Source organism: Bombus huntii, chromosome 12 (assembly GCF_024542735.1).
Source record: "Bombus huntii isolate Logan2020A chromosome 12, iyBomHunt1.1, whole genome shotgun sequence".
Taxonomy (NCBI): domain Eukaryota; kingdom Metazoa; phylum Arthropoda; class Insecta; order Hymenoptera; family Apidae; genus Bombus; species Bombus huntii.
Genome location: NC_066249.1, coordinates 9078481 through 9097459, shown reverse-complemented (window position 1 = coordinate 9097459; position 18979 = coordinate 9078481). Strand labels below are relative to the sequence as shown.

Sequence of the window (18979 nt, the reverse complement as noted above, 5' to 3'; positions counted from 1 at the left end):
TATTACACCTTATGTTTTTGATGATTATGTCACGATGTGATACTGTTTTTCATTTTCATCCAACTATATATTAAACGTTAAACTGAATATATTCGGTTGGCAACTAAGTGATCGCGGATTTTTTCCGATACCACCTAATGACAAAAACCGCGATCACTTAGTTGTCAACCCAATACATAAACGGGAATAGAGATTTTGCAGTGGATTGCGTTTAGTAAAACACGAGCAATGTGTATTTAAATTTTTATTTTGTTAAGAGATACGTAGAAATAATTAAGCAACAAGAGCGCTAGCAGTTGAGCTCTCGTACTTCCAGTTTGCTGGAAGCGTTCCCTTTGATTTATAATATCTAGCAAGCCGATGGATTCGAGACTCCACGAGAATCAATCTAAACTTGCTATCTTTATCCTTGCGATTCCTTTCCAAATGTTTTCTGATAGCAACTGCTTTTTTTATTAAATAGTACAGATCCTCCGGTAAGTCTGGAGCAAGCCCCATACTTTTGACGATCCTGAGAATCTTGTTTCCAGTGCGAAAACGCACCTGTGCCACTCCGTGAGAATCTCTAAGAATCACACCTACAAGATTCGATTATCTGTTTAGTCGTTACTCCGACATGTACAAATATTGTATTCTTGAACAAATGAAAAAATTTAATAAATTTAACTTTTAGCTGTTGGTAAGTACCTATAATAGCATGACAAAATGCCATTACCATCTCAAAAGTCACCGTTTTTACTATCGCAAATTATTGATAAGAAACAACGATCGAAATGTCGAGTCTTAATCAATTTGCTTAAAATACGCTAAATTTGTACAAATGTCGATAAATGAGATATAAGAGAAATAAAGGCGTAATTTTTATTATGACAAATATAATATATTAATGTGCAGATGTAAATTTTAGAATATTCGATAAACTAACTGTATCAAATAAAATAAAACATTACCAATTTGAGACGGAGTATGCCCCTTTTTAGCTAGTTTGTAAATTAATTCTTTACAATCCTCTGGTGTAAGTTTTAACCATGTTGGAACGCTCCGTCTATAGGGCAACGCTGACTGGGATATACCCTTTCTGTAATATTATTAATTTTTGTTATTGAAATACCTTTTAATAAAAATTATCTGTTAGCAAATCAACTATATCTAAGCAGAGATAATATCAGTCAAGAAAAATACTATTAAATAATTCCTTTAAAAGATATTCAAGTATTTAAAGGGGACAATTTGAGGTTATGTATACAAAAGGACAGAGGATATGAAAAGCTTGTACACAGAAAGCAACATCTTCTCAATTCCAAATTTTAAACTATCATAAACATGATTAACATATAACAAAACGGATAAACTGTCTCAAAAGAATGTGATTATTACTACTTTAAATAAGGATCACATGGCCGTTAAGAAGACACTGCTGTGTCAATTATTTATGCTAGAACTTTATAAAATTGTATTATAGTAGCAGAAAACATTAAAAGGTATTCAAGAAAAAATAACTTTTATATATAGCTATTGAATGTAATAATAAATTACACTGCAATTTAATTAACTTTACCCTGGTGCGTGCATACGACCCATCTTTGCGTACTTTTCGTCTACAAAAGACAGTAACGCTCTTGTAACTCAGTCGGGTGGTAGAGTTACAAAACAATTTAAAATTTGCCCGGGAAAATTAATATTGTAAAAATTATTATGCAAAGATAATCGAAGAGCATTGAAATTATAAAATATTTAATACTAGACGAGGAATATCTTTTTCTACTCAAGTTACGCTCAATTTTGTTTGAACGATCGATTTGAGCAATAAGTATCAATGACACGTTATATACAAAACATAGTATTCAATGAATCTTTTACATTGTATGAAAATAATCATATAATAATAACAATAGTAACATTAATTAATTAATACATTATAGTATTCATAATATTAAAAGTTTATCATAGTATGTAATCTATATAATAATATAAAATTAGCAGCAATCAAAATATAAATAAAGATAAGAATACAAAAACAAATAATTTTACGATAATTTTACGAATAAACAATGAACAAAAGTTGTGAATCTTGAAAAATTATCTAAAGATATACATAACTATATATGACAACTAAAGTTAAGCTAAAAGTTAAATTTACTGCTTTTCTGTAGTTTCCGGCGGATGCTTACCAAAAATCAAGCAACGATCTAAACAAACTTAAATCTTTTAAATTTTAGAAATTTTCTAGCTAGACATTATAAATATATATATCTCTCTTAAAACAAAATATAATTTATTTTATATAAATAATTATGAAATATGTAGTTTCTCGATGAATTAGACAAACAGTGAGAAAATAGCGCAACGTCGCGAACGGCGTCGGCAGCCAAAATGTCGGCAGTTTCTCAACTTTAAGCGTACCCTCTGTCAACATTTGTAAAACTGCATCGAAGACAACATCGAATCAGCCAATAATTAAATCATTAATGATGTATGATCGATATTAGATCCTCTTGATACAGTGCAAAATCGGAATCGTCAGAATTTCGAAGGTAAATTGACATTTTTTAGGTTCTTCCTCGAATTGTTCGATCCTCGACCCTTATTCTTAGCACAATTTCATCGAGAATGTTGTAAATTTATTATTAAAATTTTTTATAATCATATCGAAATGACGATCGATTAAGAAAAATCATTTGCAAAGTATGCCAGAGAAAAAAATATTTTATTTGAGTAACTTTTTTCCAATGAAAAGAATTTAGTGATGTGTTAATGTGGTTATATACAGTGACTCACAAAGTACCTCGACGAGTTTTGGATAGGCATGTAAATTAAATATTTTGAAATTTCCTCTGGCTATATCATTTTAATTGTTAGCCAAAAAACCGGTTTACAATTTATTCTATAAGATACAATATATGTGTAATATCTCTGGAATAAATATGGCATTGTGCATTAAATGTGTACATATTTAGTTATAACGTTGATCTTTGTCTCATTTAAATCTAAATATAAAACTAATTTTTTATCCCGCTTTTATTCATTTCAGTCTTAGCACCATATTTATATTATTTACATTAACTAAGTTTTATTCAATTTATGACTCGCTTAAAAAATAATAAATTTTAACAGATGTATTTATATGGACATTCTATGTTTGTTGCCAATTTTTCTTCTTTCTGTAATTATTACAATATTTGCTTTATATTTTCTTCTTAAGTTTATATCTTCTAATAATCTTCATATTAGGTTGTATTCATTAACTTGATTTTTATTTTTGTTAACTCTTTTTTCCATGTAACTTTATAGTATCTTATGATCTTGTTGATATATAGTACGAATATAATCTAAAACAGTTACCTTTGTCTATTTATTCTCAAATCTTATTAAATAAATATTATTTTGATAATTTAACATATTTTTCAGTTTATACTAAAAATGTTCTTTTACATTTATAGATTGTTATATTCTTAATATTTAAATTTATCAAAAATATAGAATAATAAAAGTATGAGGTAATTAATAGAAGGTATAAAGTAATATATTGAATCAATGAAACGTATAGAAAAAAATACAATTATATAAAAAATATAAATTTCAAATATTACATGCCGAAATAGGTTAAATATTGTGATAAATTTTTAACATGATGAATATTATAAAGCATTACTTAATGTTATTAATATTTTCTAATGTTGTGAATTATATATAGGATATGTGACAAGGCGGATATGATTTTACAAAGAATTTAAAATGTCTAGTGACAGTAATCAAACTCCTCAATCTGGCAAGCGGAAAAAACTTGTCAAACTTGATAGTGAAGATAGTGATGAATCTATAGTGCAATCTCGTAGAAGAAAAAAGACTTCTGTATGTAAAATTGACACTTAATTAAGTTACAAATTATTATTGTTAAACATAATATTTCAATCCAATTGAATGTTTCTTTTAATATCATGTTTATAGAAATTCATTAGTGAAGGTGAAACTAGTGATGAAGATAGTGATGATCAAGTAAGACCTATTCGAACACAAAACCATGTAAGTTCTCAAATATAAAACACATTTTACCGTTTTGAAGATTTTTATGCTTCATAAATTTTAATTAAATGAATTATTCAATTACCATATCTCACAATTATATGATACATTATAAAAAAATGTACCGAATTTATTTTCAGAGAGTCGTTTCAGAGAATGAGTCCAATTATGAGAGCAGCAGTTCGAACACTAGTAAATACAAGGAATTTGGTTAGTCTAAAGATACTTAGGGATTAAAGTCTTAATTATTAATGTTTATTCTTTTATACAGCTAAATTTATTGATTTCATGATATTATAAATAATATCCATCAAATTTATTTCTTAGGAGACAGTAGTGAAATTTCAGAATGGCAATCAGACTGGAGCAGCTCATCAGAATTAGAAAAAAAGTCTCCTGTCAGGCGAAAAGTTCTTGGAAAACCAAAAGCTAAAAAACCTGCAAAAATTGTATCAGATACAGATACTGATAATAATGATGATCAAGTAGAAAAGTGTCCAATTTGTCTACTTCCTTTTAAAAGACAGGAATTAGGCAGTCCTTCTTCCTGTGAACATTGTTTTTGTTTAGAATGCTTAATTGAGTGGAGTAAAAATATAAATACTTGTCCAGTGGATCGACAAACTTTCACGATAATTAATGTTCGAGATAAGCTAGGTGGTCAAGTATGTATTATGAAAATAAAAATAATAATTATCGTTTAAAGAATAAAAATTAATTTCTAGTTTTATGTTTTCTCCTAGATTATAAGATGCATCCCGGTAGAAGTTGCTTCCAGCGAAGAAGAGAAATTGGATGATCTTACATTTTGTGAAGTATGCCATCAAAGTAATAGAGAAGATCGTATGCTTCTTTGCGATGGTTGTGATCGTGGTTACCATTTAGAATGCTTGACGCCTCCATTAGATGAAGTACCTATAGAGGAATGGTTTTGTCCAGAATGTTCCCAGAATAATCAAACCAATGCAGAAACTGTAAGCTGTTCATATTCATATATGTATCAGTAATTCTATCTGAAATGATTGAACATTATTACTACCAATAATATATGACCATTGAAAGATTAAACAAAATGTTACATTATTTATTCTTAGGTGAAAATTGATGTGGAGGAAATCATAGATCTAGTGGATGAAGCTCGCAGACTTGGTGTTACTTATGGAAGAATTCGTACCAATGTACCACAAGATTATTATCCAAGGATTATACCTCGCACTAGACATACAGAACGTGTTAGAGCTACTATTCGAAGGTATATGATAAGATAAAAAATATGTATAATTTGAGTTTCATTAATAAAATTTATCATCAATAAATTTTTATGAAAATTAAAGTACAAAGATTTTTAAATTTTTAATAAACGCGAAATCCGTATTTACAGAAGAAATAGACTGGATGATAATACGCTATTAACTCGTCAATTGACATTTGATCCAAATCAACCTTCTACTTCATCTGGTTTGGAATCCTATGGAGATAAAAGTCAAAGTCGATCTTCAAGTAATGCCTCCAGCTCTTTAGGTTCTAGAGATCGTAACTGTTCGAATAAACATTCTGGAAAATCACGAAAATATAGAAGTAGTTCCAGCGACTCCAGTGATGAAAGTATTTCCAGGAAATCTCGAAGAAGAATCAATGACAAAAATAATTCCGAAAATTCGGGTAATAAAACTAGAAGAAAAGATAGTAATAATCAACGATCTGGAGGTAGTTCGCGAAAAAGTGGAACGAGAAATAATTCAAGAAAGTCTGGAAGATCTAAAAATGTTTCTAGAGGAACTCTTTTAAAAGAAGTTAGAATTACAGAACGTAATGAAAATGGGGAAGAGGAAGAGATTGTAACATATGTCAAAGTGGCTGCAGTTGGATCAAAAAGAAGAAAAACAAAAAGAAGAAAGGTATTTTAATATTGCTTTCTGAAAGTCATAGTTATATATAAGTATATGTACGAGTAATATGTACGAGTATGTGTATAATTAATTAATCTGTTTCTCTGGTATATGCGTATTTTTTTTTTTTAATAAAACATCTTTTCTACAAAATATTTAGTCATGTTAATTGTATGATATCCAAATTATGAAAAATGGAAAAATAATGGAACAAAGAAAAGACGAGGACAAAGATATTTAAAAAAATAATTAAAAATAAGAATATTTACTTTTTTATAGAGAAAAAATCATAGACGTCGCGCTAGAACTGTAGCCACTACTTTAACTACTAGCAAGAGAAGACTTGCAAATTCTCTGGGTATTTGTAAGCCATTTATTCCCATTTTAATACCTACTGTTAAAAATCGATCAATTATACCAGAAAGATCCACATTAAACATTTCCCGACATAATTCTGGAATCTCAAGAATTAGTCTTTTCGGAGATCGTCTTAATTTGGATTATAGTCCTCCGGGGTAAATATATAAGTATATATGAATCTGGATATTAAAATAATACTATTGAATAATATAATGAAATTAACTAAGTTTTTAATATTTTCGTTTATAGATCGGATATGGAAGATTATCATGCGACTATTGGTCCCACTATAACTGTTCAAAGACATTCTGTAATTTCCTCTCGAAGGCACTTGCGTCTAAAAAACATTGTTATTCCACAACAACCTCAACATGATCTTCTAAGTAGTATAATGAACGACCAAGAGATTTGGCATTCAAAAAATAATAATGTGACTTTGAAAGCTAATGGACTTCTCTTAATAGAGAAAAAGAAGGAGCTGAGTGACTTGAAGAAAGAAAAATTAGAAGAAAAAGGGTTATCTAAAACCGCAGAGACAGAATCTGTTGTAGAAGATACAGTTTCTGGAGTTGATGCTCCACTAGATATTTCTAGATCTGATGTTCCGTTAGATGTGTCTACAATCAATCCAGAATCGATTATGCAGGCTCCAATGTATAATAATCCTTGTGGAGGAGGAAATAGAGGCAATTTTAGGGGTGGTTACAGGGATAATACAAGGCATAGTCATGGTGGGCAAAACTATGGAAGAGATTCTTTAAGTGGGAGTGGAAGACATAGTTATGGAGGAAGTGGAGGTAATTTTGGAAGAGATTTCGGACCACCTGCGTTTTATAATCCAAATTTTGAACATTGCGGACCTCCAATGTTCGGAGGTAATCCTCCATTTAGAAATCGAAATCCTCAACACTTTAGAAATGAAAGATTCCGCTTCATGCCTTCAGGTAGACCACAATTTAATTTTGCTGAAGGATTTTCTGAGCATCATTCTTTTCCTGAGAGGTTCAATCGCCCTCGGTCACCACAAGCTCCTGTTGAACGTCCTCAAAATAATATGCCACCAAATTTACCAGAAGACACTCCGAGAACCGATACTATAGACCAACAACCACAAGATATTGAAAATGTCTCTGTTAGACAAGAGGAAGATTGCGATATTTATTGCGATATTGAAACAAAATCTGATGGAGAACTTCAAGATCAACAAAATGGTTCAATGGCTCTGTTACCTCCACCAGAACCTCCATCAGGACTTTTAGACTTTGAAGAAAATTCTAAGAGCGATAAAGATAGTGATCAAGAACTAGTTATTGATGATAGCCAAAAAGAAGATACTCCAAAGAATGATAAGTATGACCCCTTCTCTGTAGATAGTGATAGCGATAGTGAAACAAAGAAAAACGAAGAAATTACGGAAGAGAAGAAAGAAGAACACAGTGTGAAAAATATGGCACAGACAGACAACTCAGATACATCTATTCGTTTATCAGCTTATGATGACGAGGACGAAGAAGATTCTCAAGCCGATTGTCCAAACTTCTCCATTTATTCCTCTCAAACGATCGATGTAGCACGGCATACTGAACAACAATTATCTCAACAAATAGGGCCACTAGAACCACCTCCTCTCCCTCCTTCGATTCCCGATGATGATGATGTCATTGTTGGCGATGTTCAAGCTTGTGATCTAGCTGATATTCCAGAACCATCAGACCCATATGTTGAAGCATTGAGAAAAGAAAGGCAAACTTTAAGTAAAATTCCACCAAAAAAGATTTCTCACGATAGCCGGGGAAAGATTACGTTCAAGATTGGTAGTAAATTGAAGATTAATAATAGATTGTTAGGACTGCAAGAGGAAGAAAAGGAAACTAACAATGAAAAGAAAAAAGAAGCTGAGGTAAGTAGTAGTTATAATGCAATATATTATATTTTACATGTGTAATTATTTTTATAAACATTACTTTTGCAGCCTGCAAAAGAAGAAGAGACTTCTGTTGACCGCGAAGAAGAACGGAAAAGAATTGCTAAAAACAAATATGAAGAGGAAGTTCAATTGAAAGAAGATAAACAGGAAGATTCAGAAGAACTTTTGACACCTGCGAATCCTGTGGATTTGAAAGAAAAGGACGCAGATGAAGACGAAAAGGAGAAAGAATTAATAGAATCACCTAAAGATGACGCAATAGAGAAAGATTCAAATGTAGCTATTTCACCAAATGTAACCGAGTTGTCTCCAAAAAAAGTAGAGAATGAAATAAACAACGAGTGTCTGTCGGAAGAAGAAAGTGAAACGTTCACTTCGCTTCATAAGACATTAAAAACCGATGTTGAAGATGAAGATTTAAAAGAAGATTCAAGAATTGGAGAAGAACACGATGCAGTAAAAGTTAAGGACCCTGAAGACTATAGAAGTGAAAAGGATGATAAAAAACAAAGACATATTGATAAAGAAGAAGAAGATGATGACGATGATGATGATGATGAGGAGGATGACGATGATGATGACGACGAAGAAGAGGAGGAGGAGGAAGAAGAGGAAGAAAGATTCCCCATAGAAAAAGAGAAAACGAGCAAAAAGGATATAATTGATGAAGATGTTGATAAGAACACATGGGAATCAGATGGAGCTTATACTCCTTGCAAAGATGAACTTCCCTTGAAGGAATCAAAATCTTCTTCTGAACAGTTACCACCTATTGAAAGTGGATTAGAACCAATCACACCAACAAAAGATAAACCTGACGATTTAGATAGCTGTAGGACTCCAGTAGATTACAATGTCTTAGGTACAGAAGCTATATCGGAGACGGACGAAGCTATGAATTTCGAAGATGAGTTAACCTTGTTGAGTTTACGAAAGGAGAAAGAAATGGAAGATGGTGAAATTATCGAAGAAAAGACCATGAAAGAAGGCGATAAGGCTGAAAAAGAAAAGGAAGATGAAAAGAAGCAAAAGAAAAAAGAAAAGAAAGAGAAGAGCAAAGAAACAGAAAAAAATAAAGAAAATATTGCTTCAGAAAATCAAGTAGCATGGAAGAAACTTTCAAAAAGTACGAAAGAGAGGTCCTATAGAGACAAAGAAAAAAGATCAAAATCGAAGGAAAGAGAAAAGCTAAAGAAAAAGAAAGAAGTGGTGAAGAAAAAAGAAAAAAGGAAGGAATTACCCAGATACGATGTTAGGAAAATAGTTGCAGAAAGACCTTCAAGACCTAGGAAAGATGAGTATGGAAGAGATATTAGAGAAAAATCGAGACAAAGAAGTAGGTCTAGGAGTTGTAGTTCATCCAAACGTTCTAGGTCATATTCCAAGCTCCGCTCCAGAAGCAGATCCAGAACTAGATTACAAAGGTCGTGGTCCAGAGATCGTAGATCTTATTCCAAATCTCTTTCCAGACGAAGATCTCTTTCGCGTGGAAGACGTAAATCGCCGAAGAGAAGATCAACTTCTAGAAGAAGATCTTCTTCAAGAAAACGATCTCTTTCTAGAAGGAGATCGAGATCTGTTTCTCGGAAACGGCGATCGAGATCTGTTTCTCGAAAACGGAGATCCTTATCAAGAAGAAGATCTAGAAGATCGGTTTCTAGATCAAGAAGGTCTTTGTCAAGATCTAGACAAAGAAGATCTATATCAAGATCCAGAAGATCTTTATCTAGATCTCGCGATAGGCGTAAAGACAAGAAAAAGTACAAATCTCGAAGTCGATCAAGAAACAGAAAGAAGTCTCGTTCAAAGTCACCTAGAAAGTCGTCGAAATCTAGAGAAAGGAAACATTCAAAGAGAAAAGCACAAAGTAGATCAAGATCAAAAGGAAGATCTTGTTCTAGGAATTGGGAACAAGTTGACAAAATTGTGGAACAAGAGTTTTCTAGGGAAAGAGAAGAAAGAGAGTCTTGGAGTGCACAATGGACACCATCTTGGTCGAGATCTAGATCAAAAACACCACAGCATGTACAACAAGAACCAATTACTTCTAGAGAATGGTCCCCAATGTTAGATAATGTGTCAGTTCCGCCAAAAAATCTAACTGTAATTTTAACAAACAAGGAAGCTATTAAGAAGAAAAAGAAAGAACGTAAAAAGGAAAGCAAAAAGGCTAAAGACGAAAAGAAAAGAAAGGGGAAAAGGAACAGGACTCCTCCACCGTCAAAAGAGGTTTTCGCCAGTGGAGATAATATTTTGGTTAGTGTGTGTTTTAATAAGGATAACGAAAACGATCAAGCAGTAGTCCCCGAACTTCCAGAAACAATTCCTCTAATTCCTCCCCTAAAACGACGCCGTAGGGAATCACTTCAAACTGATCCGCCGAAACGATCGAAAAAAGAAAAGTCGAAGGATAAGCGTTCTAAATCTCCAAAGCCTAAGAAGGATAAAAAGAAAAAATCAAAAGCAGCTGAAATAGCCGCTACAAAGAAGCCAGTTGCAGTAATTGATCTGGATCAGTCTCCATTCCGGGAGCAGACTCCATCTCCTAGAGACGTGATAGTTCTTAGTGACGATGACGATAAGCAAATTCAACAAATTATGCCGGATCAATGTCAACCATCTCAAAATTCTCCACCACGAGAACAATTTATTTCTCAGGGTCCAAAAACACCTCCAGAGCCGCAAATCAAATTCTCAATAAATAAGCAGAGCAGTAACTTGCGACCGTCAATGTTGAATCCGCTTTTAGATGAGGAAGAAGAGGAGGAAATGGATGAAAGGGTCGAAGAAGAATTAGAAATGAGAGCGCAGGAGGAGCTAGAATTGAGATTAAAAATTGGACCAAATACTCCTCCAGAACCTCCAACATCACCACCAACTAGTCCAGATGCATATGATCCATTTGATCCAACGAAATCAAGATCGCCAACACCCGATGTTAGTCAAGAGGCGAATTCCGGCGATGAAAGAAGAAGGTCACCGAGGAAACACGATTCTGCGGATAGTAATATCCTTGAAGAGGAAAATCTGCAAAATCAGGAGAGGCAGAGTCAAGAAAAGCAACTGGAGAAACCTAAGATCATTTCTATGGTTACGATCAAGAGAGCTTCTCCGCAAAGGGATGACGTTAACGATAATGAAAACAATAAGGACACTGCAGTCTCAACCGGGAATTTAGAGGTACAGCAGAGCCAACAAAATGTGCAAAACCAGAGTAATCCTTTCGCGGTGATGAATCCTGTACTAGCTACAGTAGCTGCAGCAGTACAGAGAAGTGGAGTATTTAATGCGTCAAATTCGAATAGTAATCAACGTAACTTGTTACAGTCGAATCGAATTTCACCGAGTAATCAGCAAAAACAACGACCTGGCGATCGTTCGCAGGCACCTTCGGTTTTTACGAATTCAGGCAAATCCTCAAGAAGCTCAAAATCCGGACAAACAAAAACCAACGGACAAAATGGAAACGATGCCGGCACGGAAACAGCGGACAATGTGGATATGTCTTCCCCTTATTCGCCTGGGTCGACACTTAGCGATGGAATCTTCGATCCACCGAGTCCTACGAATTATAACAATTCACCTGCTGCTGGAGCAGGAAGTGGAGCAGGACCCGTTGGATCTCAACCTACGAAAACTAGCAATTCAAAAACGGCAAAATCCACCGAAAAAAAGGATGCCTTTGATGCCCTTTTTGGTGCTTTACCGGCCACAAAAACAACCAGTAAATCAAGTAGAAGCAAAAAACCTCAAAAAGATAAGAAGAAGTCCACAAATCCGAAAGTTGGTGTTAGAATGGACGAAAACCAGCTCCAAATATTGGATGATCTTCCAAGTTCTGCAGTTGAAATGCAAGTCAAGGATAAGGTTTGGATTTTTTTTCTTTTGGGTTCTCTTTACTTCTAATATTTAAGCAAAAATAAATATAAATATTTGTCAAAATATTGGAGAAACATTGAAAAACAATTTAGAGCATCACATTTGAAAATAAATTTCTCTGAAATATTTTATAATTAAATATTATAAGCCCTTAATTTCTCTAAAGGTTATTAAATAACCTGTTTACCATATATATTTTTTAATGATATTACGTTTAATTATTTTGTAGTTCCTAAAAAAATTAAATCGTCAAGAACGAGTAGTTGAAGAAGTGAAATTAGTTTTGAAACCACATTACACAAAAAAGCACGTAACAAAAGAAGAGTACAAGGATATTATGCGGAAAGCAGTACCTAAGGTAGGTGTATATATATTTTTCCTTTAAATAAAAGTTACAACAGGAAACGTCAGAAAAGAAATACTATCTATCAGAACACGATCTATTAGTGCTTAAGCAATTTTATAATATTTGCCTAGCTTTCATTTTATTGTTTTGGTAGATATGTCATAATAAAACAGGAGAAATCAATCCAAAAAAGATAGCCCACTTAATAGAAGCCTACGTCAGAAAATGCAGAAGTAGCAAAAAAAAAAATACTGAGAGTTCCTCCGTGAAGGCCTCTAAACCAGCGTAAGTAAACACAATCCAATTTTTTAAAAAACTGTATTTTCAGGCTTAAAGAATATTTTACTACTTCTACATTTAAGGATTTTATCCTACATCATAATTATTTACTATCTATCCTTGTTAATTAAAATAAAGGTAGATTATTTTTGCATTATTTATGAAAAGAATTGTGATCGTTTGTAGCATAAACAAATTAAAATTTATCTGTTATAGAAAAATTTTGTGGAGTTGATCACGAGTCGGCTAGGTGTCCGTTCAATTCCCTTCGGTTTTATAGTTCAGATGATCGTCGTGCTCGATGAGCGGTGAGTGAGCTTTTCAAAGAGCTAATCTGCTCTTCGATGATGCGATGTATGTTGTATTGTCTGTAAATACGTAATTAATTCATTGATTGATCGATTGGTTGATTGATTGATTGATTGATTGCTTGATTGATTGATTGATTGATCAGTTAACTTCTAAGAATACCATTTATTTATATAAACAATACCCTTCGCTTCATCAGGGAATTCAATTGTCTCTACGGAAGATCCATCCTTCACATAATATTTAATTCAACTTATATTTAATTTTTAAAAATACTATGCCTTTCGATATCTACAAAATTTATTGGAATTCACATTTATTTGAATACTTAATTGCGAAACTAATTCGTTTTCTGTATATATCTAAGCACTAAAATTTATAAATTAATCAACAAGTGTGAATAAAATGCAAATAGAGTGAATTTTTATTCACGTCTTTCATGAGTTATATATGTTTTTAATGAATACAATTGCAATTGACAATCTAAATCATCAAATATTTATTTTCTTTTCTTTACGTCATATCATAAATTTTACACACTGTTATTATTTACGTATGTTTTAAAAAAATTACTAATGAAACATATTAAGAAAGGACATTACCCAAGTTTCTACTAAAGTTTGCAATATATTGTTGAGATCAATAAATATTAGAACTTGTACAGTTAAAATTTTATGGAAAGAAGAAAAGTATAAAAAAATTTTATATGAATATTTATGCTATCGTGAAAAACGCTAATGTAGTGATATTATTCTCCATAGTATTAAAATACTTATTTACATAGACAAATATTTATTGGCACCACAAACAATACTTTGATAATTATTTATTCAAATAATTAAATATTAGTCATTATCAGTTTATTTAATGGAAATTGGACATCAATATTTGCGATACTTGCATCGGTTAACATATAAAATATGTATGTGACAAATTGATACTTTTGGCTTTTCCGCAGAGACTGTCATTTTCATATTTCTTAATATACGTGTAAAAATGCTTAAATACCACGTTTCAAACGTACATATTGTAATTTGACTCTTAATACAGAGTTGGACATTATTCGAATAAATTATTATTATCATTACTATCATTATTATTATTACCATTGTGTTTATTACTGCATTGTTATTAGTACTATTCTATATATGTATTATTAATATGTAGGTAATTGATTAAGGGAACTTTAATTAGGATTATGGTCTATTTATTTTTAAGTCTATTTGGATGGATGAAATTTATTCGAATAAATATACAGTCTATTTTGTTTGTGTTACAAAAATATTTCGAATAATTGTATTAAAACTAACAGAATTAAATAAATCATCATTAAATTTCATATTAAACAACTGATCACTTAAGAAGTTATCTTATAAAATTTATTAATTATACGAGTACAAATAATTTTGTATTATAAATAACAATGTTTTTTATAGTGTGTCATCTAAAAAATGATTATTATAATAGAAAGTTATTAAATTTCTGTGACGACTGGATGTTTTAAAAAATGCTATTCAAATAAGGATCGCATTCATTTGCAAAAATATAATACAATTAGTCAAAAATAAATAATTATTTGAGAATAACATCTTATTTAAGTATTTTGTTTATTGATTATTATTCGAATAAAAATTGTCCAACTCTAATGTTGTATAGCCATAAAATCTGTGCGAGAATGAGCGAAATAGGATGAATGGAAATGAGCCTTAAGAAATAGAAGATCCTCTCCTGAAATTGTGAAATAAGGATTTCAAGAGGTACTGCTCAACGTATATCAAATCCGGTTGGCCGATATTTAGCCAATCATGTTTAAGCATATTTCTCTGAAATACATAAAAGCGATCGGATAATGTTCGATTCTTTTCAACGCTAAGTAATAAAAAGTAAATAATGTGTATTTAAAAAGAACTGTGTCTCTTGTGTTTCATATAATATACATGAACGTTATCCAGATCTTATTGTATTTATACTTTCTAAATTCTAGATAAGTTGAGCAAGGTAGTCCAATGAAAAACAAATTGAAAAATAATTCATTTCCTAAAATTTTAATTAGAATATTCTTTTGAAAAGTGTGATAAAACATTAACAATAATACTAAAACTTCTATACCCAAAGTCAGTCTGTCTGTGATTATCATTTGGAGCATTGCCTACTGCCATCCGCCCAATCATGTTGAACATTTAACTTACAATCAATAACAAAATTACAACTGCTAAGTCAGTTGAACTTATAGTAAAAAAAAATGGCTTTCCATTAAATCGATTTCCTATCCTTATTTCTGAAAACATGTATTGTTTCACAGAAAATCTTATTATCCAATTCTGAACCTTCTAATTGTTTTATACATAAACATTTATTTAAATTAATTATTTGACAATATCATGTCTAGATTATTTAGTCTGCTGTTTAAAAAATAGATGATGGATATTATATCCCTATATAATATATTTATATTAGTAACATTTATATATATATATATATAATATATATATATATATATTATATCATATTATAGACTTAGTTTCATATGCATATGTAACGGGGTCTATTTGTAATTGTATCACAAGGTTAAAATAAATAGGAAGTGTACTTAGTTTGTCACATCCGCCAATTAATCACTAATGTATATATAAAAATTCTTCTCATCTCTCTATACCCACATTCTGCAGTAGTGAAGTTGAATTGTGTTCAAGATGAAGTCAAAGTTTGAAAAACTGTGGCCTACAAACCACGGGAAAGCCACAGAATAGTAAACTAAAGGTATTGTTACCTCAAGTATCTCAGAAAGTCATATAATATTTACACGAAAGCTCCAGAAAATACTCACAGATAATAATGATAGGATCATAAACTTGTTGCATTGTACATAATAATATTAAAATGCCAAAAACAAAAGAAATAAAGATTAGTGTTTTCAAAAATATATACTACATGTTAAAGAATCGAACAAAAGATCCCTCAATTATTAAATTTTTATACTTTTTATCCTTTCAAGTCAAGAATTAGGTACGATATGGAAAATTGAACTTGCTTAATAATTGACGATATCCAAAACTTGAATGACTATGGATTCAAATTTGTAGCAGGTGCAAACAGTAACGAGGATGTCTGTGTATGTGTGTGGAATCTTTTGTACTAAATAATGATGTATATAAAATGAAGGGAGAAATAAAGAATTTAATATTATCAAAAATGAAGTTGAACTTTTTAAATTAAACATTTTATAATTGACTAAAATTGTAATTAAATTTAAATCTTATTAAGTATTATCAAAAATATTTATTTCTATTTTATATAATCTTTTAATTTCACCATAATATTTTTTAATTACTAATTAATGAAAGACTTGCATAAAATTTTTTATATTTTTCATAATACAAATAAAAAATATAACCTATACCCATAAGAACATTTCTAATTGTTGATGTATCAATGCATATAAAAAGCCATTTCTTGTGCTTAAGTATTCTGAAATTCTAAAACATAATATGTAAACATAAAAAGAAGTAATGATAAAGATAATAACAATACGTATTATGTAATTTACGTAAATATAACCTATAAAATTTAATAACATACGAATTTTTCATTCAAAATACAATTTACATTATAAAAATTAGATAACGAAAGAAAAGATAGTTTTCTGGCGAATAATTTCATTTTTAATAAAAGTATCTTCTTTGAAAATTGAAGATCAAAGCAGCACTGCTGGCATTTATGAATAATTATCAATGAAGCAAAGTGGTATTCAAAGTGGCTGTCAATCGAGAAAATTATTTTGTTAAATAATAAGGAGATATAAGAAATTCTAAGTGATGTTTACAGTCCTTTCTGGCGTAAATTATATTTCTTCTTATCGCCTTTTAAGAGTAAATATATAATATTTCAAATATACTCTTTTACTAAAACATTGAGGTTAAGTTCTTATCAAGATTGAAGCTTCATATGAATGATATCATAAAAAATTTTATTTCATTAAAATTGTTTTAATAACTAACATTTAAAATTTTGAAAAGGTGTATAAAACCTGGCAAAAAGTTATGACGAAGGAAGAATTAATGCCACGAAGCAGATCTGATCCAGTAGTTAAAAAACTGGATAATCCATTGTTTCATTCTATATTTACACCAGAACTTAATACTTTAGCACAATTGTTTAGAAAGTATAATTATCAACTAAAACTTGCTGGTGGTGCTGTCAGAGATATTTTAATGGATATAAAACCTGCAGATTTAGATTTTGCAACAGATGCTACCCCAGAGGAAATGAAAAGTATGTTTGAAAAAGAAAATATCAGAATGATTAATAATAAAGGGGAAAAGCATGGTATGTTGAAATATATACCAGTATTATTTGTTATTATTAAAATGATACATTGTAACAAAATTAAATCCTTTCATGGAAATTATTTCAGGTACAATTACTTCAAGAATAAATGATAAAGAAAATTTTGAAGTAACTACACTTAGAATCGACACACACACTGATGGTAGACATGCAAAAGTCAAATTTACAAAAGATTGGAAATTAGATGCTCTTCGTAGAGATCTGACAATAAATTCCATGTTTCTTGATTTTGAAGGAAGAATATATGATTATTTCTTCGGTTATGATGATTTACAGAAACGAAGAGTTGTTTTTGTAGGAAATCCAACATGTAGGATTAAGGAAGATTATCTTCGAATTTTTAGGTATTTCTTTATTAGTTTTTCATATAATTAATGATATATATACATCTTTTCAAGTTAGGTAAATTAATACTAAGTAAATTGAAATTAAGTTATTTCTATATAAAAATTTTCTTGTTTAATTGCATAAAATTTATATTATATAGGTATTTTCGATTTTATGGAAGAATTGCAGAACAACCAGATATTCATGATGAATCTACTATAATAGCAATAAAAGAAAATATACATGGATTGGAAGGAATATCTGGAGAAAGAATTTGGAGTGAATGGTCAAAAATCCTTTCTGGAAATTATGCTAAAGAACTAACTTTGAAATTGTTAGAATGTGGTATCACAAGGTAATAGTAAATTAAAAAGTAGAATGAAAATAAGCTTAATGTGATGCATTTATAGATATTTAATTTCAGATATGTGGGACTTTCAGAAAATCCAAATATAAAAAACTTTGAGATCGTTTACGATACATCTAAAAAAAATAATATTTCTTTGCAACCAATTACTTATCTTGCTGTAATGCTAAAAGATGAAAATGAAGTATTGCAACTTCATAATAGATTAAAGTTATCTGCATATGAAAGAGATTTAGCATTATTTTTGGTTAGATACGAGGAAGACAAACCTTCAGTAAATCTAAAATTTTGGAAAAGAATTCTTATTCATTGGAAAGGAAATGTTGTTAATGCAAGAAGTTATATTTGTGAATTATTAAACTCTAAACAATATTTTAGTCTTGCTAAAGATGTAGAAAAATTAGTAATACCAAGGTAACAACCAACTTTAAAATTATAACAATCTGAAATATAATTATAATAGAAAATACGTTAAAATGTAAATATTTTTCATCTTTTCTACTAACTTAAAAATAAATGAAAGTATACATACAATAAATATTACGCATTAAATTATATGTATAACAAGGTTCAATTATAAAATAATCTTTTTCACATTATATTTATACTTTTATTAAAGATTTACTATCGCTGTTACTCTTAATATGTTATATAATGTATTCTTATATATTTTGATGTTTTCAGATTTCCAGTTAGTGGAGACATGTTAAAACAATATGTTAGGAAGGGGAAAATGATGGGTATTGTTATTAAGGAATTAAAAGATATTTGGTTGGACAAAGATTTTCAAACAAATGCAGAAGAACTATTACAGGAGGTCCCACGAATTATTAGTGAATTAGAGGATAAAAAGTTAGAAAAAGATAACATGTTTTTAAGTAAATAAATTTTGATGAAACTACATATATTTTGATTTTTGAATAATA

General features: G+C 30.4%; 3 protein-coding genes across 5 annotated transcripts; 2 read left to right on the top strand and 1 right to left on the bottom strand.

The window, feature by feature from the left end:
• Window positions 1-229: 229 nt before the first annotated feature.
• LOC126871864 (40S ribosomal protein S13) lies at window positions 230-1631 on the bottom strand. Its single transcript, XM_050631159.1, has 3 exons — window positions 1559-1631; window positions 951-1078; window positions 230-578 (listed from the first exon to the last, which is right to left on the bottom strand). Exons 1-3 carry the CDS (start codon window positions 1579-1581, stop codon window positions 274-276), a joined length of 456 nt encoding a protein of 151 aa, XP_050487116.1. The 5' UTR covers window positions 1582-1631; the 3' UTR covers window positions 230-273.
• A 712-nt stretch (window positions 1632-2343) lies between these two features.
• Window positions 2344-16209, top strand: LOC126871905 (uncharacterized). Of its 2 annotated transcripts, XM_050631241.1 has the most exons (15): window positions 2344-2534; window positions 3695-3852; window positions 3949-4023; window positions 4164-4233; window positions 4351-4688; window positions 4767-4997; window positions 5118-5275; window positions 5405-5921; window positions 6192-6427; window positions 6522-8172; window positions 8245-11379; window positions 11527-12066; window positions 12308-12436; window positions 12579-12709; window positions 12920-16209. In XM_050631241.1, the coding sequence occupies exons 2-15, from the start codon at window positions 3736-3738 to the stop codon at window positions 12936-12938; spliced, it is 7347 nt and encodes a 2448-aa protein (XP_050487198.1). In that variant the 5' UTR covers window positions 2344-2534; window positions 3695-3735; the 3' UTR covers window positions 12939-16209. The 2 variants fall into 2 exon arrangements, with proteins under 2 accessions (XP_050487198.1, XP_050487197.1); XM_050631240.1 differs by having other exon boundaries at window positions 2345-2534; window positions 8245-12066.
• Window positions 15684-18956, top strand: LOC126871907 (CCA tRNA nucleotidyltransferase 1, mitochondrial). 2 transcript variants are annotated; one of them, XM_050631245.1, is made up of 6 exons: window positions 15684-15772; window positions 17029-17338; window positions 17427-17703; window positions 17847-18041; window positions 18111-18467; window positions 18738-18956. In XM_050631245.1, the coding sequence occupies exons 2-6, from the start codon at window positions 17053-17055 to the stop codon at window positions 18937-18939; spliced, it is 1317 nt and encodes a 438-aa protein (XP_050487202.1). In that variant the 5' UTR covers window positions 15684-15772; window positions 17029-17052; the 3' UTR covers window positions 18940-18956. The 2 variants fall into 2 exon arrangements, with proteins under 2 accessions (XP_050487202.1, XP_050487201.1); XM_050631244.1 differs by lacking the exon at window positions 15684-15772 and adding an exon at window positions 16448-16881.
• Window positions 18957-18979: the final 23 nt, after the last annotated feature.

Bases quoted from the DNA above. Each gene is read 5' to 3' on its own strand.
- LOC126871864 (XM_050631159.1), bottom strand. From the start codon at position 1,581: ATGGGTCGTATGCACGCACCAGG. The intron at 1,079-1,558 runs GTAAAGTTAATT...ATAATATTACAG, and splicing joins GGTCGTATGCACGCACCAGG to AAAGGGTATATCCCAGTCAG. The intron at 579-950 runs GTAATGTTTTAT...CGAATCTTGTAG, and splicing joins GCATACTCCGTCTCAAATTG to GTGTGATTCTTAGAGATTCT.
- LOC126871905 (XM_050631240.1), top strand. From the start codon at position 3,736: ATGTCTAGTGACAGTAATCAAACTCCTCAATCTGGCAAGCGGAAAAAA. The intron at 4,234-4,350 runs GTTAGTCTAAAG...TTTATTTCTTAG, and splicing joins TAGTAAATACAAGGAATTTG to GAGACAGTAGTGAAATTTCA. The intron at 12,437-12,578 runs GTAGGTGTATAT...TTGTTTTGGTAG, and splicing joins TGCGGAAAGCAGTACCTAAG to ATATGTCATAATAAAACAGG.
- LOC126871907 (XM_050631244.1), top strand. From the start codon at position 16,828: ATGTTTACAGTCCTTTCTGGCGTAAATTATATTTCTTCTTATCGCCTT. The intron at 17,339-17,426 runs GTATGTTGAAAT...AAATTATTTCAG, and splicing joins TAATAAAGGGGAAAAGCATG to GTACAATTACTTCAAGAATA. The intron at 18,042-18,110 runs GTAATAGTAAAT...ATTTAATTTCAG, and splicing joins TTAGAATGTGGTATCACAAG to ATATGTGGGACTTTCAGAAA.